Source organism: Vipera berus (assembly GCF_964194415.1).
Source record: "Vipera berus genome assembly, chromosome: 1".
Taxonomy (NCBI): domain Eukaryota; kingdom Metazoa; phylum Chordata; class Lepidosauria; order Squamata; family Viperidae; genus Vipera; species Vipera berus.
In genome coordinates this window covers 284,959,809-284,981,016 of record NC_138202.1, presented here as the reverse complement: position 1 = coordinate 284,981,016, position 21,208 = coordinate 284,959,809, and the positions used below count along the sequence as shown (strand labels likewise).

Sequence of the window (21,208 nt, the reverse complement as noted above, 5' to 3'; positions counted from 1 at the left end):
TTGTAGTACAGCCAGAAACAATAAAGTAATTTATTTGTTTGACTCTTGTCCTAATTCTGAAAGTCTTAAAAAACGTGGCCATCCTCTCAGGCTTGGGAGTAGGCTTCTGGTGCAGCATGGGTTGTTTCCAGTGGTGGGATTCAGCCAGTTTGCACCATTTTGGCAGAACCGCTAGCTAATTTTTTGTTGTCCAAGCCCAGAATGGACTTCCGGAAGCGGCATCCACACAGAGAACCTGTTGTTCACATATTTGATTCCCATCATTGGTTGTTTCCTATTGTCAACCCCAGACTGAGAATCAACACCGCAAGGCTAAGATTATTTTTACTGAGGGTGGCTATAATAAAAGAATCTTTCAAGTCTTATTGTTCTGTGTTTCCTTTCTTTTATACCTATGTGAATCAGGAAGGTTTCTCTCAGTTGCTTACACATACACTTTCTGTTTGTTTTGGACTTAAGCCATGTTTTTCTCCTCAACATTTTGGAAACAGATCTGGCCAGCATGTTGTTCTGGACACACAGGATTTTTATTTTATTTTTTAAAATGTTTTTCTATAGGTTTTCAACTTGTTTACTACTTCTATCAAATACCTAGAGTTACTCCTGGTAACTTGGCCCCTAAATCTTGGTAAGTAAGTAAATGTTGAATTCCCATGTTCAACAGGTAATGAGATAAGAATATCTTTCTCTACCTGTTCTTTTGTCAACTCTACTCCTTGAGAAGGTAAGGTTTTTTTTAAAAAAAAACTAGATAAGAATTAGCAAAGGAATTTTACTTTTGTGAACTGCTCTGAGTCATATGAAGTGGCTGGCTTACACCCGATGTAAAATAAATAGAAATAAAAGAACACTACACCCATTCTTAGATACTGTAAGTTGATAGCTGGATCTGGAAGTAATCGGAAACTCAACATATATATTTCGTAAACTTTTGTATTTCAACCTATCAACTTTTCTCTGTTCTAGGATTAGCATTAACCTTACCTTGCCATGATAGAACCAAGTAAAATTTGTGCTTAAATTTAACAAAGGGAAATATTATCATACTTAGAGTGTATATTATTTAGAAGTATTGCTTGTTTTTATATGGAAGAAAGAGCAAAAGAAACAGTTTCTCTCTATTCAGTTATCTGTAATGAATACGCAGAATGAAATGTGACAATTTAAACCACACTTAAATACTTTTTAATGCTTTTCTTAATATTCTTGTGTTGAGATAGTGTATCCCACGCATACATTGAGAGATCTCTGCCCCATTCTGGGAAAGTTATGCTTTTCAGGGCCTGGAGGTTGTTAAAAATTTGGAGGGGGAGAAACTGGCTGTGACTAAATCAGAGCAAGATGGAGTGGTTGCTGGTTTTTGTATTTTTTGCAATTTCTGACTCTGGATGGGGTAACACTCCCCCCAGATCACACCAAATTCTGGTGTGAATTTGGCATTCCTCTTGGACTCCTGACTCCTGCTGGAAGACCAGGTAGCAGCCATGGCCAGAGAAGCCCTTGCACAAATCCATCTTATATGCAAATTGTACCCAATTGCTGGACCCTGTAGTCACTCATGCCTTAGTTATCTCATATTGGATAACTGCAATGCACTCTACATGGGGCTGCCCTTGAATACTATCTGAAAGCTGCAATTGGTTTGGAATGATGTAGCAGGTGCAGTTTTGTGTGGCCCATGAGTCACCCAAGTAACATTACTGCTATTTGTGCTATACCATCTCAGACAGGTGATTGTCTAGTCTCTTCTTAAAAATCTCCAATGATGGAGTGCTCATGATTTCTGGAGGCAAACTGTTCCACTGGTTGACTGTCCTCACTGTCAGGAAGTTTCTCCTTAATTCCAGATTGCTTTTCTCTTTGGTCAGTTTCCAACCATTGTTTCTTGTCCTGCCCTCTGGTGCTTTGGTGAATAACGTGACCCCCTCTTCTTTGTGGCAGCCCCTCAAATACTAGAATACTGCTATCATGTCTTCCCTATTTCTTCTTTCCTTTAGACTAGCCAAACCCAAGTCCTGCAGCTCTTCTTCTTCTTCTCCAGGCCTTTGATCATTTTAATTCCTCTTCTCTGAATTTTTTTCAAAGTCTAAGCATCTTTTTTATAGTATGGTGATCAAAATTGGTTGCAGTATTCCAGGTGTGGTCTTACTAGGGTTTTATAAAGAGGTACTAATACTTCACGTGATCTTGATTCTATGCCTCTGTTTATACAACCCAGGATTGTATTAGCTTTTTTGGCTGCTGATGCACACTGCTGGCTCATAGTCAAGTGATCATCCACTAGGACTCCAAGGTCCCTCTCACAGTTGCTGTGTTTAAGCCAGGTCTCGCCTAATCTGTACTTGTACCTTTGATTTTTCCTGCCTAAATGTAAAACTTTGCTTTTCTCCACACTGAAACTAATTTTGTTGGATAGGACCCATTGTTCAAGTTTGTCAAGATCTTTTTGGATCCTGAGTTTGTCATCTGGGGTGTTGGCTATTCCTGCCAGTTTGATGTCATCTGATGAGTTCCCCTTCTATTCCCTCATCCAAGTCATTAATGAAGATATTAAAGAGTACTGGGCCTAAGACGGAACCTTGTGGTACCCCACTGCTTACTTCTCTCCATGTGGATGTAGTGCCGTTGAGGACTACTCATTGAGTACGGTTTGTCAGCCAGCTACAGATCCATCTGGTGGTGATGTTGTCTATTCCACCTTTTTTCTAGCTTACCAAGGAATATGTTCTGTACCAGCCTGCTACCGGCCTTGCAGAAAGGCAACCCCTGTACAAACGGCAGAGGCTGGAATACGTCTGCCAAATTTATTACACAAACAAACAACAAAACATGAAACAAGATACCGGAGCTTTGATCCTCTATCGGAGCGGTTGCTTTCAGCAAACCAGCCCTCCCCCAAACACTCCCTTTATAAGAGTTCAGGGCGTGGCCTCTCTTTGCCTCCTTCCGAGAAGTCCCACAGCCTTTCTCTGCTTGCTCCTACTTGACTGCCTCCTGCGTCGGGTGTCCTTGAACAGGGCCAGCTGTGGGTCATCTTCATCCACACTGTCAGGCTCACACAGCTGGGTCTCCACCAAGTAAGAGGGGACTGGCTGAGGGCTCTGCGGAGCCTCCAAGCCATCATCAGCAAGTTCTTCTTCAACACCCCCCTCCTCCCCCTCATCTGAGTCATCCGATTCAACTGCCGAACCCACAGGCTGACCCTGAATCACAACAGAAGAGGTTGTGGTCTACTTTATCATCTTCATCAGAGAAGGTGTTGTTTTTTTTCAATTTTCTGGGCAAAGAAGGAACACGTAGCTCTAGTTCAGTAATTTCATAATACTATAAGGTCAGATTTGAATAAACTGTACACTACAGCTTTGACAGAAAGTTCACATTTGTTAATTGTCAAACTGCCTCCGGAGAGATGTAAAATTATGAGAAGGTCACAGCAGACTATCTTCTAATCAGGTCACTGGTTTTGTTTTCCTGTCTTCTTCAAGGAAATCATTAAAGACCCACAGTTTATTCTTGGAGGAGCCACAAGAACTGACATTTGTCAAGGAGACCTTGGTGAGTATTTTTCCACTGGAATGATTTTTGCCCTGTTTGATACAAGGTGTTAGGTAGTCCTGTTAAGACATTGTGTAAAATGTCTGCAGGCTTCCCAGTGGATGGATCCAGGTACCTCCCTAATCTCCCTGTGCTCAACTGGAGCACTGAAGGCTAGATGAACACAGGTTGACTTGTGTTCCCAAAAACCTAATGACGTTTGTATTGAAAGTCTCCTTCAGATATCTAGCTGAAGCAATGGAGGCATGGGAAGAAAAAGGAGGGCCAATATGCATCTCTCTTCTTGTCAAATCAGACCTTCAACTGACTGGCTAAAGGAGGCAACTGATTGTGAGAAAAACATTGTTAGTCCACTATGGGCCAAAACCATATGCAACACCACATGCACACCAATCTAATAGAATCCCAGAAATTTAAAACTGAAAGGGCTCTTGGAGGTCCTCTAATCTCATTATCTGCTAAATACAGGATTCCATTTAAAAGGCCCAAGGCAATGTTTGCACTTCAACAGCCTCATCCAGCAATAAGCCTTATGCAGACACTGAACAGATTTCATAATTTGCTCTTTTCACCTTGTGAGATACATGTTGCGTTTACATGTGCAGCAATTGCTTTAGAACATAGTTCCTCTCCTGTGCAACAACGACGACTGGAAGAATCAGAAGTTTAAAAAATGGAGACACCCCCCCACCCCAAAGAACAACAAAATAATGGAAATTAGCAGTTCAGTCCAATGTACTAGGAACAAGGTTTATTGAATTCATTCCTGGGTAGTAAAGATGAAAATAGAAATCAAAATAAGATGCAAATTGACTTTTTGCTATATTATGCAACATTTATTGATTGATGTATCCCATCTTTTACTCAGGAGTTCAAAACAGCATGGGTAGCACATTCTCTGGCTATTTTCCCAACAATTTACAGTATTTGAGGTGGATTGGTCTGAGAGAGAGAGAGAGAGGGAGAGGGAGGGTTTGGCCCAAATTAATCCAGTGAATTTCCATGGCTGATGATAGACTGGAATATCAGTCTTTCTATCCTTGTCCAACATCTTACTAACTATACCATACAAGGTCTCCATATTGCAGATCCACCAAAAGAGCTAAGATGCCCTTTGAAATGTGCAGCTACCAGATTAGAACTAAGTTGTTGTTGTTCAGTCACTAAGTCATGTCTGACTCTTTGCAACCCCATGGACCATGACATGCCAGGTCCCCTGTCTTCCATTGTCTCCCAGTGTTTGCCCAAATTCAGGCCCACTGGGTCAATGACACTCTCTAACCATCTCCTCCTCTGCCATCGCCTTCTCCTTTTTCCTTCAATCTTTCCCAACATCAGGGTCTTCTCCAATGAGTCCTCATTTCTCATTTGATGACCAAAATATTGGAACTTCAGCTTCAGTATCTGTCCTTCCAAACAGCAGTCAGGGTTGATTTCCTTTAGGAATTACAGCTAGGAGTTCCAAGCAGAACAAGCAGGAATTGTTCGGTGGGAAATATTTATCTTAGTTATGTTCGATCGAAAGTATAACCTGTATATTGTTCTGTGCAATTTTTCAGGTGATTGTTGGCTGTTAGCAGCTATAGCATCTCTTACCCTTAATGAAAAAGTACTAGCCAGAGTTGTGCCACTAAATCAAGATTTTGGGCCAGGTTATGCCGGAATATTTCACTTCCAGGTAACTCCTCCACACATCCTTGCATGAATGAATGAATAAATGAATGTTGAATATCCCGGGAACTGGGAAGTCCAGATGTTATTGAATTATAACTGTCGGCATCCATTATATTTAATTCTACTTGACGTGGCTGGAAACTGTGATTCAGGCACATCTGGGAAACATGAACTTCCTGCCATTTTATTATCTCTGACAGGTCTGAACTTTAATACTCTTTGAGATTTATATTGCAATAGCTTCACTATCTGACAATATTTGTTGCCTACCTAGATCAGAAATCAAGCCTAGAGTGAAACGTACCTAATTATTTATTAGATTCATATCCTGCCTATCCTTCAAGAGCTCAGGGTAGTGTGCATAATGTTCCCTCCTCCCATTTTTCCCTACAGCACCAATTCTGGGAGATCAGTCAAGCTGAGAGAAAATAAATGGCCCATGGAGATTTCGTGGCTGATGGGGACTAGAACCATTCTCCTGGAATGGTGATCCACAGTCACCACCTTCGCTGTTTAAAATTTTGCTTCATGCATTTACAAGAGCATAAATCTTGCAACGTGTTTTTAGATCATAAGCTTTTGTATCTATCAAGTGCATGGATTTTGTTTCCCTTTTAGCAGGGAATGACTCCGTTCCCATCATCCCCATGTTCAGACCAGCAGCTGAGAGATGCTTGTGTTGCTGTCCTTCCTCTGTGCTGTTCCATCGCATCCATAAAATTAAAAGCTTCTTGTAGCCTTCACTTCCAAGGCCTAAAGCTATGTTGGAACTTCCTGGTCCTGCTTCATTTTTTCCCCTGGTTATTACCACTATTAAATGATTGTCTTATCTGTCTTTACTGAAATAGTTTTGGCAGTACAATGAATGGCTGGATGTTGTTATCGATGACCGCTTGCCCACTTTCAGAGACCGCTTGGTTTTTCTGCACTCAGCTGACCTCAATGAATTCTGGAGTGCATTGATGGAAAAAGCCTACGCCAAGTACGCCGATTATTTGATTTTCATCTTCTCCTTTGTTTCCTCATTTGTCATGATTTATAATCTATGGATTTACAATCCCAGTTTTATAAATATTGTGTTTTGATTGTAGGCTGAGTTGATCAAGGTTTGTATGTTTATTTGTTTATCTATGCTGCCCAAATTTAACTTTTAATTTTTTAATTTTAAATTTAACTTGCTTTTTTTGTCCTGGGCTAAAGTGAAATTTCAAATAAGTTTGAAAGTGCTCATCTACTGAAATAAGTTAGAGCCAAAATATTTGAGAGATTTCAAGGGAAGCCAAACAAGTCATAGGAAAAGCTGCTCAAAATGACAGAGTTTTGCTTATCTTGAATTTTATTTACAACACTTTTCTTCTAGTGGTTTAAGTAGATGATATTTTGATTTTTTTTAATGCCACTTAAGTCCTATAGATGTTTCTGCATGTCGTGAGCCACAACAGGAATTTACCATGGCACTTGAATATATCTGAAGTAAGATGGACATGACCTCATTGTCTTTATGCATGTATATTTCTTTGACAATCTCAGATTGAATGGAAGTTATGAAGCTCTAAAAGGAGGAAGTTCAATTGAAGCCATGGAAGACTTCACTGGAGGAGTTGGAGAAACATTTGAAGTTAAAAAGGCTCCAAAAAATTTCTATGAACTCTTACAGAGGGCACTTAAAAGAGGCTCAATGGTGGGCTGTTCTATCGATGTAAGTAGAAATATCAATCTGAGTTTGGGTTTTCTGACAGGATATTTCCTCAGGTTATTAGGTCCCAAAGCAACCGAACATATGACATGGAATATGGCACAGAACAGGAATATGGTGTCCTCAAGTGGCTTTGGATCCAGTCAATTCCAGCTGTCATACTTAATACAAATTTTAGTTCAAAGCATGTGGAGAGCTTCAGATGGCTGCTTCTGGAGTATATTATCAGGGAATGTTCCTAATATGTAGGAATGTGTTTTGGAATACTGTTATGTCACTTTCACTTGAGCATGTGATGTCTTTGATTAATTGAGGGCCAGTTCATAAAAAACAGCAGCCTCCACATGATTCTTCCAAATTCTCAGCCATCTATCATCCTTTCCTAAACGGGCATCCTCTGGAAAACATTAGAGTAGCAAGTTAGCCCTAATGTTAAACAAAGAACAAGTGGATAATGATGATGTAAGTTTCAGCTCCTTTTCCCTATCCCTCTGGAGAATCTTTCCTAGGATTTCTCTTATTAAATCATGGAACTGAGGCTTGTATTCAGTTAATCCCTTCTGCCAATAGTGTTCAGATTCTGAGCTGAACTGGATAAGCCATGACTTAATTTAGCCTGGAGGCCGTATTGCTTGTGCTCCAGATATTTTAAGAAACCAATGGCAGAAACTCTTGATTTCTCACAGGCTTTGCTTGGGAAGAAAGCTGAAAACTCACTTTCTCAAATTTCCACATAATTCTAAGAAGAAAATGTTTTTATGACAATGTAGACTCAGGACAAAAGGTTAGCCAGATCTCTGGCTGTTTTGTTCATTCCATTATTTTATTTTTTTCTAATATTAACTGAATCTAAATGTGAAAGTGTCAATAATTTAAACAACACACACTGTGCCCTACCATGTTAGTATGTAGGAAATCCTAGTTATTTTAGTGTGACTTATTGTATGAGCAATTGTAACAGCAGTATTCCACACGCTCTAGTAAAGTCACCTGTGGTCTTTGAGTTGCACACCAAGGGAACATGTTCCCTCAAAGTAGTAAGGAAGGTCAATCATTTTCATTCTTTTTGCCCTTACAGTGAATTAAAGATAACCATAGAATTTTCCTCAGACAACAATAAGCTATTTCCCAAATAGAAGAACTAAAGAGCCTCTTGTTGTGGGTGAAAAATAATCAATTTTTAAGGCAGACATGTCATCTTAGATTCACTAAAAAATATTAATGGAGGCAACTGAGGGTTTTTTTCTGTCTAATCGTCCTGGGAGGATAGGTAATCTTACATTTAGATTCATTGTCTTTCTTTCAGATAAGTACAATAATGTGAGTGCTCAGGGATGAAGAATTTAATCACTTCTCTCTTTCTATCACATGATTCATTATAACCACATTTGGTAATCTGGGGGAATTGCACCCATGGCTTTGTGAGACAATTTCTTGACTCCACCGATTGACTCCTTCTTAATGAACTGTAATCATTTCTATTTCCCATTCTTGATCCAATCCACATCTAAATTGATTCACAACACCCGCAAGTTAGAGCTTGCTCATCCTACAAGGAACTCAGAATCATACCCTAAAACTCTGGAACTTGCACAGATTTTATGAAGTAAGAGAGGTTCGGAGGAAGCAATGGATTAAGAGTGGAACAGAAGTTTTCATTTCTCACAGCCAAGCATTAGAAATGGTTTGCAGTAAGGCCTTTCCATTAGGAGTCTCTTCTGCAACTTCCTCTGTAGCCTCGCAACCAGCTCTGAGGATTGGGAATCTTGCGAAACAAATTTGGAAATGGGAATGCTACAGGAAAAATGGGATAAGTGGAAGTCTGTATATACAATGCTGGGTATTAACTTGGGCATAGCCTGGCACTATAATTATTTTTAAGTGTCCTTTTAACAACAGAGGTTATCTTATTTCTAAGAAGGGCCACACATTCCTGCATATACTTAGCATGATTTCAATATAGATTGGTTCTCCAACATCTTAGGACATGCCTCCCACTGGACTTTGATAAACATGCCTACAGGGGAAATAGGTCGACAGACGATGCCATAGCTACTGCTTTACACTCTGTAGCAAGTCATCTCGAGAGACCTGAAAGTTATGTCAGGATGCTTTTTGTTGACTACAGCTCGGCTTTCAACACCATTTTGCCGAGCATTCTCATCGAGAAGCTGACTGACTTGAAATTCTCCCCCGCCATCTGGGATTGGATTCAAGACTTTCTTAGGGATCAGTTACAAACAGTGAGGGTCAGGTCTGCTTTGTCCACCCCTCTGAAGCTTTGCACCGGCATGTCACAGGGCTGTGTGCTTAGCCCCTACCTGTACTCTTTATACACTTATGATTGTGTATCATCTGACCCATCCACTGCGATAATCAAGTTCGCAGATGATACAACTGTGGTGGGTCTTATTACAGGTGGGGATGAGATAGCATATAGGGCAGAGGTACAAAAACTATCCATATGGTGTAGTAACAACAACTTGCACCTAAACATTGGCAAGACGAAAGAGATGGTGTTAGACTTCCGGAGAAAAAAGGAGGAACCTGCCCCACTTTACATCGGGGAGGACTGTGTAGAGAGAATTTCCTCCTTTAAATTTCTGGGAGTCTACCTCTGTGAAGATCTGACCTGGAAAGTTAACACAACCCAGGTGGCTAGAAAGGCCCAACAGAGGCTTCACTTTCTTAGGGTCTTGCGGAAGAACAGGGTAGAACAACAGCTAATGACCCTCCTTTACTGGTCTACTATAGAGAGCGTCCTCTCGTATGGTATTGTGGTTTGGTATGCTGGTCTGACAGCCGCGGACAGGAAAGTATTACAGAGGGTAGTGAGCACAGCAGAAGACATTGTGGGCTGTTCCCTGACACCACTGGATGACATCGCCAGGGCTCGTTGCCTTGGAAGAGTGAGGAAGATTCTCAGGGATGACTCACACCCTGGACGGTATCTCTTTACTCTCCTACCATCCGGTAGGAGATTTAGGAATATAGCCAGCCATACCAACAAGCTGAAAAATAGCTTTTATCCGTGGGCTGTTAGGCTTTTAAATGGGACATAATCTTATGCAGAATTGACTTGGGAGGCCGGTGTGTGGTGTAGTTGGTTCACATGGTGTGGTGGGATGGAGGGTTTGTTATCACTGTGTGTTGGGGGGAGAGAGCACGGGGGGAGGCTCAGCTAATCTCAATGTATACATGTTGTACTTTGACAATAAAGGTTTATTATTATTATAGCAAAAAAGTTGATTTTTTAAAAAATCCATTATTTAGATCAGCAACGCAGCAGAGTCAGAAGCTCGAACTCCAACTGGTCTCATAAAAGGTCATGCATACTCAGTCACTGATATTGATGAGGTAACCACCTTCTTATTTTATTTCTCACCAGAAAGTGGACAGCTAGAAAATAATCTAATCCCAGTTAGATCCCAGCTACCATATCCGAACGGCAGAAACCCACACCACTACTAAATGGCAGCAAAGTAATGCAGAAAACCTTGTTGGTTGCTGGTGCTGCCTTTTGCAGCCCAGCTGTGGCAACCTCAAATTCGGTGGAAAGAAAATCAAGGTTTGGAAACAGAACACACTTGCTAATTCCATTCTCAGCATCAGAAGTGTTAGAAGATATTTTGTTGTGCTGGTAAGATGTGGCAGCATACATATTAGAAAACACATGGGGACACGCTTCTACTCCAGCCTAAGCCATAGTGCAGTTTGTAAAAACAAGTGGCCTATACAGTCATTTAACACAATGTTTTGAAGAACAGTTACAGGAACCCGGTACGTCCAGTCTAGCGAAAAGAAGGACTAGTGGTGACATGATAGCAATGTTCCAATATTTGAGGGGCTCTTACAAAGACAAGGCAGTTAAGCTATTTTCCAAAGCACCAAAAGGCAAGACAAGAAGCAACTTGGAAACTAACCAAAGAGAGAAGCAACCTAGAACTATGGAGAAATTTCCTAATGGTGAGAGCAATTGACCAATGGAATACCTTGCCTTCAGAAGTTGTGGGTGCTCCATCACTGAAAGCTTTCAAAAAGAGACTGGACAAACATTTGTCTGAAATGATATAGGCCAGGGTCTCCTGCTTGAGCAGGGGGTTGAATTAGAAGACCTCAGAGGCTTCTTCCAACTCTTATTATTCTAACTGCCACATCTCATTGTATACATGTTGTACTTTTGATAATAAAGGTTTATTCATTTACTCACAACTTTAAAATGTGTGGACTTCAATATCCAGAATTTCCCATGCTAGTTGGGGAATTCTGGGACTTGAAATCCACACTTCTTGAAGTTGCAGAAGTTGAGAAACACTGATTTGATGCATTAGTCATTCCTGAATCTTCTTAGTAGTCAGAAGCAGTCCCTTATACTATATTCTTGTATGTTCTCCCAACAGCAAGTCCTCAAGTCAACTCAACCTCCTGTCTTTCTGCCTTATCCTGTTAGCAATTCTGTTTTGTGATTTGTGTGTGTGTGTGTGAGTGTGAGTGTGAGATGTGTATATTTATACATCCATGTATATGCAGTATGGAGTGAGTTGCGTTGTTGTTGTTTTTTCCACCCACACATTTCTTTATTTATTTTTTTTATTTTAATCCCATTTATATCCCGCCCTTCTCCGAAGACTCAGGGCGGCTTACAAGCTTAGCAGTAGCCTTCATTCCATGTATATGCCTGCTTATTAGGGCTTTTGGGCCCCCCCAAGCGGCATTATTATAAAGTCAGCTTATTGCCCCCAACAATCTGGGTCCTCATTTTACCTACCTCGGAAGGATGGAAGGCTGAGTCAACCTTGAGCCTGGTGGGACGCTAACCTGCACTAATTGCAGGCAGCTGGTGTTACTTAAGGAGGCATTAGCCCACTGCTCCACCAAGGCTATTTCTTAATATATTTTAAAGTGAGAATCAACTAATATGAGAGAAGATGCATAAATGTCCTGTGGTTCTCTACTGCTCATTTAACAATGAAAGGTCAAACAGTTCAATGATGAATTAAAAGCGACAATGCTAATCAGAAATTAATTTCATTGTTATTGTCCATCAAATTGTATAATAGAAATGTGCATAGCTGTTTACAGTCTATGCGAGTGGTCCTCAACCTTTGTGGCTTGGCAGCCTGGCTGGGGGAGGGGAAGGGGAACTGGGCCATGTGAGTGGCAGGCTGGCTCATGCATATGTGTGCAAGCAGCTCAACAGCAAGTTGAGCTGTGTGGGCATGTGTGCGCACCGGCCCACCACTTGTGCAACTTGAGCTGCGTGTGCACGCATGTGCGTGCCGGCCCACCGCTCATGCGAGTTAAGCTGTGTGCGGATGCGCATGCATGCCAGCCCGCCTGTCACATGGCCCAGTTCCAAATAGATCAGGGACTGGTAGTGGGCCATGGCCCAGGGATTGGAGACCCCTGGTCTATGCCTTTCAGAGGCTGTAGAGTACATTTGACTCTCAGTACAGGCAAAAGAATTGAGACAATAAGATTATGGTACTGTTTTTAGTAGATTTTATTTAGATTAAGTGCAATCTTTTTGAAATGGAGAGTTGTTCTAACTTTTTTTCCCCAACTTGGCTTGCTTCGGTTCTTAATAGGTCAACTACCAAGGGCAGACAGTGAGGCTCATTCGAGTTCGGAATCCATGGGGTCAAGTGGAATGGAATGGTGCCTGGAGTGACAAGTTAGTATTTCCTGTTCTAGGAATTTATAATCATGTTAAAAAAAATATCCAGAATACCAAATTATTAACAACCTAATCATCATACTTTAAAAAAATGTTCAGTATTGCCATTAGTATAAAAAATATCCTTAAGTTCAACGTTTATGAGAAAGCGTTTAAATATTAAATATCTGAAATTCAGGAAAATAATTTTTTAAAAAACTGACAAAAGAATGGGATTTATTTATATCAGAAAAATAAGGAAACAAAGTAGTCCTTGGTTTACGATCATTTGCTTAACAACTGTTTGAAGTTTGAAGTTACAACGGCACTGAAAAGAGCGACTTACAACTAGTCCTTGCACTTCTGACCATCACAGCATCCCCACAATCATGTGATCAACGTTTGGGTGCTTAGCAACCAGCATGGATTTAGGATGATTGCAGCATCTCAGGATCATGTGATTGCCACTTGTGATCTTCTGAGCCAGCATCTGACAAGGAAAGTCAATGTGGGAAGGTGGATTCACTTAATAACTACATGATTCACTTAACAACTGCACTAATTTGCTTAAGAACTACGGGAAACATAAAATTGGGCATGACTGTCAACATCCAGCTCAAGAATCGAAATAAAACTCCAAAATAATTCCATTTCCGAAACTCTGTTTATTCAATACAGTAAGGTGGTTATGTTGAAGTAAAACTAACTCCGAGGTTCCCACACCAATTCATAGACTTAAACAATAGTTTTCCCAGCCAAACCCCCAACTTCTTATGTAATCCATATCAATAATTCACTTTGTTATGGGAACCGTCTGCTTCAAATCCACACCTGTTCTAGTGTCCTTGACAAGGCTTCATGCTCCCACAGTTGGCAGCTGAATCGAAGAAGTTTCACTTCTCCATCTACCCACATGAAAGTAACACCCCCCTCTTTATCTAAAGGTAAGTTGAAATGCAGAGGCATGTAGCTGCCAAAGTTTCAACCTTGACAACAACTTACTTAACAACTACCTTGCTTAGTAAGATAAATTCTAATTTCAATTGTGGTCCTAAGACACAGATTACCAGTGCATTCCCACTGCCAGCATTTCTAGAGGGAGCTAGTTTGGAAGCCCCCATTCTGGATTGTACATGGATGTTTTTGTTCCTCGTAATCTTTTGTTCTTGTTTTCGCTATTATAGTCCTGCTGTTTTGTTATCTTGTCTATTATTTTAATAATTTTTAATAAGAAAGAAGAGCATGACCACTCAAAATCCTACTATATTGAATTCTGTCAAATTATTAAATCAATCAATCAATGGTGGGAAGGGCTGCATTTATGAGCGCATTTTCAATTGCAAGTAAAGATAGCTCCATATGACCCCCATATCCACGTCCTCAAGCAAGCAGAAAGTCATGGCCTGGGCAATTACATAGAACAAGCAGGGGACATAATGGAAAAATCAATGCTTGCCTTCCAGCAGACCATTAGAGTATAAAAGATATCATTCATATAGGCTCCACTCCAAACTACTGAAGGTCTTTGAGCAACAGAAGTCCTTTCAGGCAAAAAAGAAAAAAAACAAAAAATTGTAACCCACATTTTATCCATATTTGTAGATTATATGTATAGATTTCTGACTGTTTGCAATTAAGGATGATGATGATGATGATGATTACTCCTTTCTCTTGAAGCTCCTCTGAGTGGGATTCTCTCAGTCCATCAGAGAAACAGCAGCTACATCATACAGCATTAGATGATGGAGAATTCTGGTAAATAAAGCTTCTAATTGTACTCCTAAGTATATTAAAGCAAGCACAAATGTCCTTGCAGTGACTAATTCTTGTTTTAATTGAAACAAGTCCTTAAAACAGTGTGATGTGTTTTTGTCATTATGAAACTATATTGCAGAGATATTCCATGAATATTGAGTCCAATATTAAGTAAATTAAGTAAGATATGGGATATCATTTAATCGGTGCTGAGGAAATCCTTTACAAATGTGGATTAGTAGATCTAATTTGGTTTTAATGAATGCAAATAAGGGAGGGAGGGAGGGGGAGAGAGAGAGAGAAAGGGAGAGAGAGGGAGAGGGAGAGGGAGAGAGAGAGAGAGAAAATTGCAAAATATTGCTACCAAGGGTGGCTATCAAAGGTTAAAAACATCCAGTACAAGAAACATGACAAAATAATAATAATACAGCAAAAGCCATTATGCCAAAGATTGGATAGACAGCTTATACTTACAGCAGACTAATCTAAATTCTGATCTAGCAATTGGTGGAAAAATCAATCCTCAAGGAGGGATGGCGGTCAACCAAACTTCAGGGGGGAATGTAAGATGTTCCGTAGGGCAGGTGCTACCCACAGAGGAGTCACAAAATCTGAGTCCCATAAAATGGCTTTGGTCATTGGGAAAAGAAGCATATCAGCCTTGTTGAATTGTATAGGAGGGGCAGATGCAATCAAAGAAATAACCACGAAAAGCTTTATGTGTGACCATAAATTGCACCCAGAAGCTCACTGGTAACCAATGATTAGAGTAGTGGTGTGGCATGGACATAAACACATAGCTAATTGCATTGTCACATTTTGGACCAATTGCAGCCTGACTGATCTTCATGGGAATCTCCATGTAGAACACACTGCAATGTACCAGATGGAAGGTTACCAAGGCATGGATGACCATGAGTAGGGCCATCCAATCCAGGAATGGACCTAATTGGTGTACAAAATGGATTTGTGCAAAGGCCGTCCTAAGCCATAGTTACCCCCAGCTAGGAAAACACCCATACTGTATACCAGTTCCTTCTGGTCTAGTGCAGCTCCATCCAGAAATAATGATCAAAGATCACAGAGATGGGTAGACCCAGAATGCGTGGCCTTTTTGGGGTTGCTATGGTTGAGTCTAGGCTTGTTTGTCCCCAGACTCCCACAGCCCCCAGACACTGTGTGGTGGGAGCGCTAACAGACCTTTGGAACACAAAGGAGGCAGCAAGTCAGTCAAGGGAGAAAACAAAGTCATAATAGAACAGATTCTTGAGCCCCGGTGAAGGTGGAAGCGTGAGAAAGAGATTCAGAGTAATTCCATTTCAATTATGTTGGATATAAGTGGGGGGGGGGTTTCTGGCAGAGAAAAGGTGCATTGTCCTATTAGTAATATTTCCAGAAATGCATATGGTTCTTGTTTCTGAGTTTGTCAGCCTCACAGCAGAACAACTTCTGGATCCCTGAAAGTCTAGGCTTAAGAGTTGTATGTCTCTCCTCCCCGAACAGTGATTTTGTAATGGTATGTGGGAATGACCTTGGATACAGCAACACTCAGCTAAGAGGCAGCTTAGCCTGAAGAAGGAATGAGGGCATGGCAAAGAACTCAGATAAGTCCCGCTTGGACTGTAAAGGTGACAGGAGAGAGCTTACTTTCAGACTTGAAAGAGTCTGTTAATATAATCTTACAATGAAGTAGTGCGAGAAGGGCCTACTTCTCACACTATCTTGCAAGGCTGACAGACCTGAACTAGCTCCAGCAGAAACAGGAGACCCACCACATCATGTTCCCACCTTTTTAAGAGCTGGAGAAGCCGCCCTCCGGCTCAAGAATGAATCCACTACCGCAGGGGTAGGCAACCTCAGCTCTTTTATGACTCATGGACTTCAACTCCCAGAATTCCTGAGTCAGCTATGGTATGTTGACTCAGGAATTCTGGGAGTTGAAGTCCATGAGTCATAAAAGAGCCGAGGTTGCCTACCCCTGCACTACCGCATGCCACCTCCCGGACGGCGCCCGACCTTCGCTCCTTCCGACGGGATCTTAAGACCTACTTGTTTGAACAAGCCGGCCTGGCCTGATGGGTTTTGGGTTTTATTATTGCTTTTAATGTATTTTAACTTATTGTTTTAAGGGATTGGGCACTTGTTTAATCTTGTCTTAATTTTTCTATTCTTGTATTAGTATTTATTGCCCTGTTCACCGCCCTGAGTCCTTCGGGAGAAGGGCGGTATACAAATAAAATTATTATTATTATTATTATTATTATTATTATTATTATTATTATTATTATTATTATTATTATTATTATTATTATTATTATTATTATTATTATTATTAGGGGGAGATGGGGCGGGGGCAATAGATGTAATGAACACGTGACCCTACTCACAACCTCTGTTCAGTTCCTTGAGTTTTTCAGGCTCAAAACCTCACAGATACTTCTCCATCCAGCTCATGCCTTAGTTGCCTTAACTGGACTGCACAGCTAGAGTTCAACTCAGATCAGAGACAGAGGTCTCCATAAGTACCAACAGAAGCGGATATCTGCAGCTCAGAAAGTGTTGATGCTCTTCGAGCTTGGCTGTTTGCTACAACCGAGCAAACCCAGCAAACGAACAGACCCAGACAGCGCCGACGTATCCATAAGCCATTACTGCCACCTAGTGGTAGAGATCCAGATATGCGCCCGTAATTAAAGGGGCCAAATCAGTTCTCAAAATTTTGCCCTAAAATACTTAAAATCGCTGTAAAGAGTTGCAGCTAATTCATTTAATAAAACAGTAGCTTGAATGTGACTTTTGACTGGACTTCAAGTAATCCACAGAATTCTTTCTCTTTTCATCATGCGTAGGATGAAGTTTGAAGATTTTCTGTCCCATTTTGACAAAGTGGAGATCTGTAACCTCACACCGGATGCCCTTGAAGAAAATGCTGCTCATAAATGGGAGGTGTCCATTCACCAAGGCAGTTGGGTCAGAGGTGCCACTGCTGGGGGGTGCCGAAATTTCATAGGTCTGCACATTTGTTTTATCCCACTTGCATATTTTCAGAGAAAGGCTGTGGCACTTTTAACAGGTTTTTGTTGTGAGCAAAAATTATTCTTGTAGAATTCTTTGATACTGTACATGAACATTTCAAAATTTTATAAAACAACAGATAGATATAATAATCAACTTACAAGAGCCAAACTCAAATTCATGTCCAGTTATACGGGTATCCTGCAACTTAGTTCTAACTGAAACTGCTTATGTAATCATTTCTAGATTTCCCTTGGTGCAAATTTAAAGAAAATGCATAGCTATGCCAGCAAACATTTCCTTGGTCGTAGCACTTTTAAAATGTATGCTCTGTGACCTATAGCAGAATGGACACTGAGATACAATGGATTCTGTCTGCTTTTACCCCCTCCCCCCATAATGCATTCCCGAAATTTATTCTCATAATCAAGGAGAGTCTGGACAGAAACTAAAAATGTGCCTATTGGAAGATGTAAGGGTTGAATGAAGCATGAGCTTCTAGGGTTGACCATAGTTCATTCACTTAATGGGCCATTTACTGAATCAATTGCAGGATTATTTTTAAAAAATGCAACAGCCAACAAGCGGAGAACACAAACCTCTGGCAGCCGAGAACAGCTGGAGGGGGGGCTGTTTGGCACTGCAACTAATCAGAGATGATTAGAATGGAATGAAATGTTGAAGAACATCCACTTGGAAAGACCACTCCTTGATGTAAAGAGGCAGCTTTCAATTGAAGCTGGACAATATCAGCGCCAATGGAGCAACACAAAACAGAAGAAAGATGGCAGAAATAACAAAATTGGACAGGAAAATAAAAATAAAAAGGGGGGGCTGGGAGTGGGAGAAAGAGGACATTATCTGTCCTTGTGTGATGAGTAGACTGCACTGGTGATGGGCCAGTATCTTGCTGTTGCAAAATAAACCACCCACAATCTCCCTTTTCCTGGCTGATTTCAGAAACGTTTTGGACCAATCCCCAGTTCATGCTCCAATTGACAGAAAAAGATGAGGATCAAGATGAGTGCACATTTGTAGCTGCCCTGATGCAGAAAAATCGCCGTAAACTCAAGAAAGTCGGAGCTGCACTGCTAACAATAGGATATGTTATCTATGAGGTATTTCTGTGGAGAACTCCCTTCTCCAAGTTGGGCCCTTCCAGATGTGCAGAAATTCCAAGTCCTAGAACTTTTCTGAACTATGCTGGCTGGATAAAGCTGATCTACAATGTTTAGGCACTATTTGAGCCCTCCAGGGCAGGTGATAATGCCCCCAAAGTATTTCCTTCCCTATTACCTTTGGGACCACTTCAATAAGGTTGAGACAAAGTCATATTTGCAAGTATGAAATGCGAAGAACTAAGCCACAATTAAGTGGCTCTTGGTTCCAAGCCACTTTATTTGTGGCTTAGGGTTTTTTTGGGGGGAGGGTTGCATTTCATACTTACTAATACTGACTTTGTCTCAACCTTATTGAAGTGATCCCAAAGGTATTTTTCCAAAAGACAAATGGACTTTCTGATCTAAAGAAGCTTCTTGGATGAGAAGCAAAATTTCAAGGAAAAAAACAAGAAAATCCAGTTGACTTTTGGAAAAGCATCTTTGGGACAACCATGAAGTGGATGATTGAGAATCTCCATAGACACTTATTGAAGTGAGTTCATAAATAAGATGGGGGTCCCCTCTGGCTAACACTTTATTTCACCTAGTTGTGATCATAAAAAATAGTTGTAAAATAAAAGTGCTTGGTTGTACCATCTGAAGTTGCAATGGCCTTTTAAGGTCAAATTAATTCATGAGCTGAGAGTAAAATATAAGCATCTTTGGCTTAAGCTTCAATGAGATGCTGTCTAAAGCTCCTTTTGATTGTTTTATTACTTAAAAATATAAAAGTAATAAATATACAGAAACAAAAAATTCCCCAAAATAATTAGGCAACCAATATTGGATTTTCATGTACGGCAGCTCCTATATTTAGTGCTATAATGCAGCACATGTAGTCAAAGTATAGAATGATCTATAAAGTGATGACTAAATGGTGGGATGATAAATAGTATAAGAATTTAGAAGCTGAACTCCAAAATGCATGAAAATATTCTTCAACCAACAAAAGAAAAAAGAAAAGAAGAAAAGAAAAGACATATTAGTCAAACGAAGAAATAGGAACCCTGATTATGCAGTGGTTATAATACATATTGAGCCCTGGTGGCGCAGTGGTTAGAATGCAGTATTACATGCTAACTCTGCCTACAGCCTGGAATTCGATCCTGATGAGGCTTGAAGTTGACTCAATCTTCCATCCTTGCCAGATCAGTAAAATGAGGTCCCAGATTGTTGGGAGCAATATACTGACGTTGTAAACTGTTCAGGCACTATGGAGTGATGTATAAATCTAAGTGCTATTGCTAAATAATCTGAACATTTAATTTCAGAGTCCCAATAAAGATGAACACTTGACAAAGGATTTTTTTCGCTACCATGCTTCCAAAGCCAGGAGCAAAACCTATATCAACTTAAGGGAAGTTTCTGACAGATTTGCACTACCACCTGGGGACTACATCATTGTTCCAACTACATATGAGCCACAACAGGAGGCTGATTTCTGTCTAAGAGTTTTTTCTGAAAAGAGAGTAGTTACAAAGTAAGTATATCAAGGCTGTCACTCAACCAGAGTACATTTAGTGACTGATCACCACTGAGAAGGCTCCGAAAATAATTTGTCCACTCCAACTCCTAAGTGAAGGTGACTTATACCAGTGTCCACTAAGTTTTACCTGCTTTTAAGATCTTGTTCCACTGCTCCAGAATGCAGAAGGATGAGCACACAGTTGCATTCTCTGATGTAAAAAAATATAGATTTATGAAATCATTGGAGAACAATCTTGTCATTACCAGGAAATTATCCTGGCATCTGCTGCTAGCATTTCTTTTAATGTAGGCCATAATAGCTTCCTAATGTTGAATGTCAGAGTAGAAGGTTACAACTACCGGTATTTTTCTATTGGAATTAATCCTGGTGATCTGATTTCTCTTATAAAATTCCAGTGGAAAGACAGATTTTTAAAAACTGGATTCATGTTTTATAGGGAGATGGATGGAAATGTCAACATTGATTTGCCAGAGGTATGTCACCAAAATCTAATTAACGACCAACTCAATCGTATCATTAAATTATTATTCTTTTCAGTTGTACAATTCCAGTTAAATTAAAGAATGACAGAATCTATCGTACAGCATATTAATACGTGCTTTTTCTAAAAATGGATCTAATCTGAAGTGTGGTAATACAAATAATGAGGACTTTTGTTTGTTTGTTTCTCCATTAATAATCTATGGGCAATTTCAGGTTCCTGAGCCAACACAACCCCAAGAAGAAACAGAAGAAGAAAAGCAATTCCGAGATTTGTTTAAGCAGATTTCAGGACCGGCAAGTCAACTAATAAAAATGATAGATCTTATTAGAATTTTGGATGGTTTACTGGCAGAATGTATGCTTTTCATGTAAAACATCTAGGTTTAATCCTGGGTTAATGAAAAACAAAACAAAACAAAACACCTCTCTTAGCTTATCCACATGCCCTGTTCACCAGAACATACATATACCCCCAGCAACAAGACTCTCTTCAAAACTTGTCCTCCATCTCAACAGTAACCTGCTGTGGAGGCAAATTAAAGCTGATTTAAGATTTCTAGCATAAAAGCAGTGTTTCCTCTGTCATTGCAGCAGTCCACCTTTTTTTGTAGACACTCTTGGACACACGGAAGAGGAAACCTCAGAGATCAGCTATCCTCTAGTGTCCAGATGACCATAGCATTGTCTCCTCTCCATCTGTTGTGGTCTGTTCTTCCATAGTGGTT

At 40.3% G+C, this 21,208-nt stretch overlaps 1 protein-coding gene across 1 annotated transcript in view; it reads left to right on the top strand.

The window, feature by feature from the left end:
- Window positions 1-21,208, top strand: part of CAPN9 (calpain 9) — a gene marked incomplete at its 5' end in the record, with an annotated part of 44,462 nt that overhangs the window by 12,087 nt on the left and 11,167 nt on the right. Inside the window, 12 exons of the mRNA XM_081327459.1 lie at window positions 3,486-3,555; window positions 5,115-5,233; window positions 6,078-6,211; window positions 6,760-6,928; window positions 10,199-10,282; window positions 12,514-12,599; window positions 14,259-14,336; window positions 17,186-17,346; window positions 18,312-18,469; window positions 19,783-19,991; window positions 20,437-20,473; window positions 20,697-20,777. Coding sequence (XP_081183585.1) covers window positions 3,486-3,555; window positions 5,115-5,233; window positions 6,078-6,211; window positions 6,760-6,928; window positions 10,199-10,282; window positions 12,514-12,599; window positions 14,259-14,336; window positions 17,186-17,346; window positions 18,312-18,469; window positions 19,783-19,991; window positions 20,437-20,473; window positions 20,697-20,777 — 1,386 coding nt within the window. The remainder of the gene's footprint in view (window positions 1-3,485; window positions 3,556-5,114; window positions 5,234-6,077; window positions 6,212-6,759; window positions 6,929-10,198; window positions 10,283-12,513; window positions 12,600-14,258; window positions 14,337-17,185; window positions 17,347-18,311; window positions 18,470-19,782; window positions 19,992-20,436; window positions 20,474-20,696; window positions 20,778-21,208) is intronic.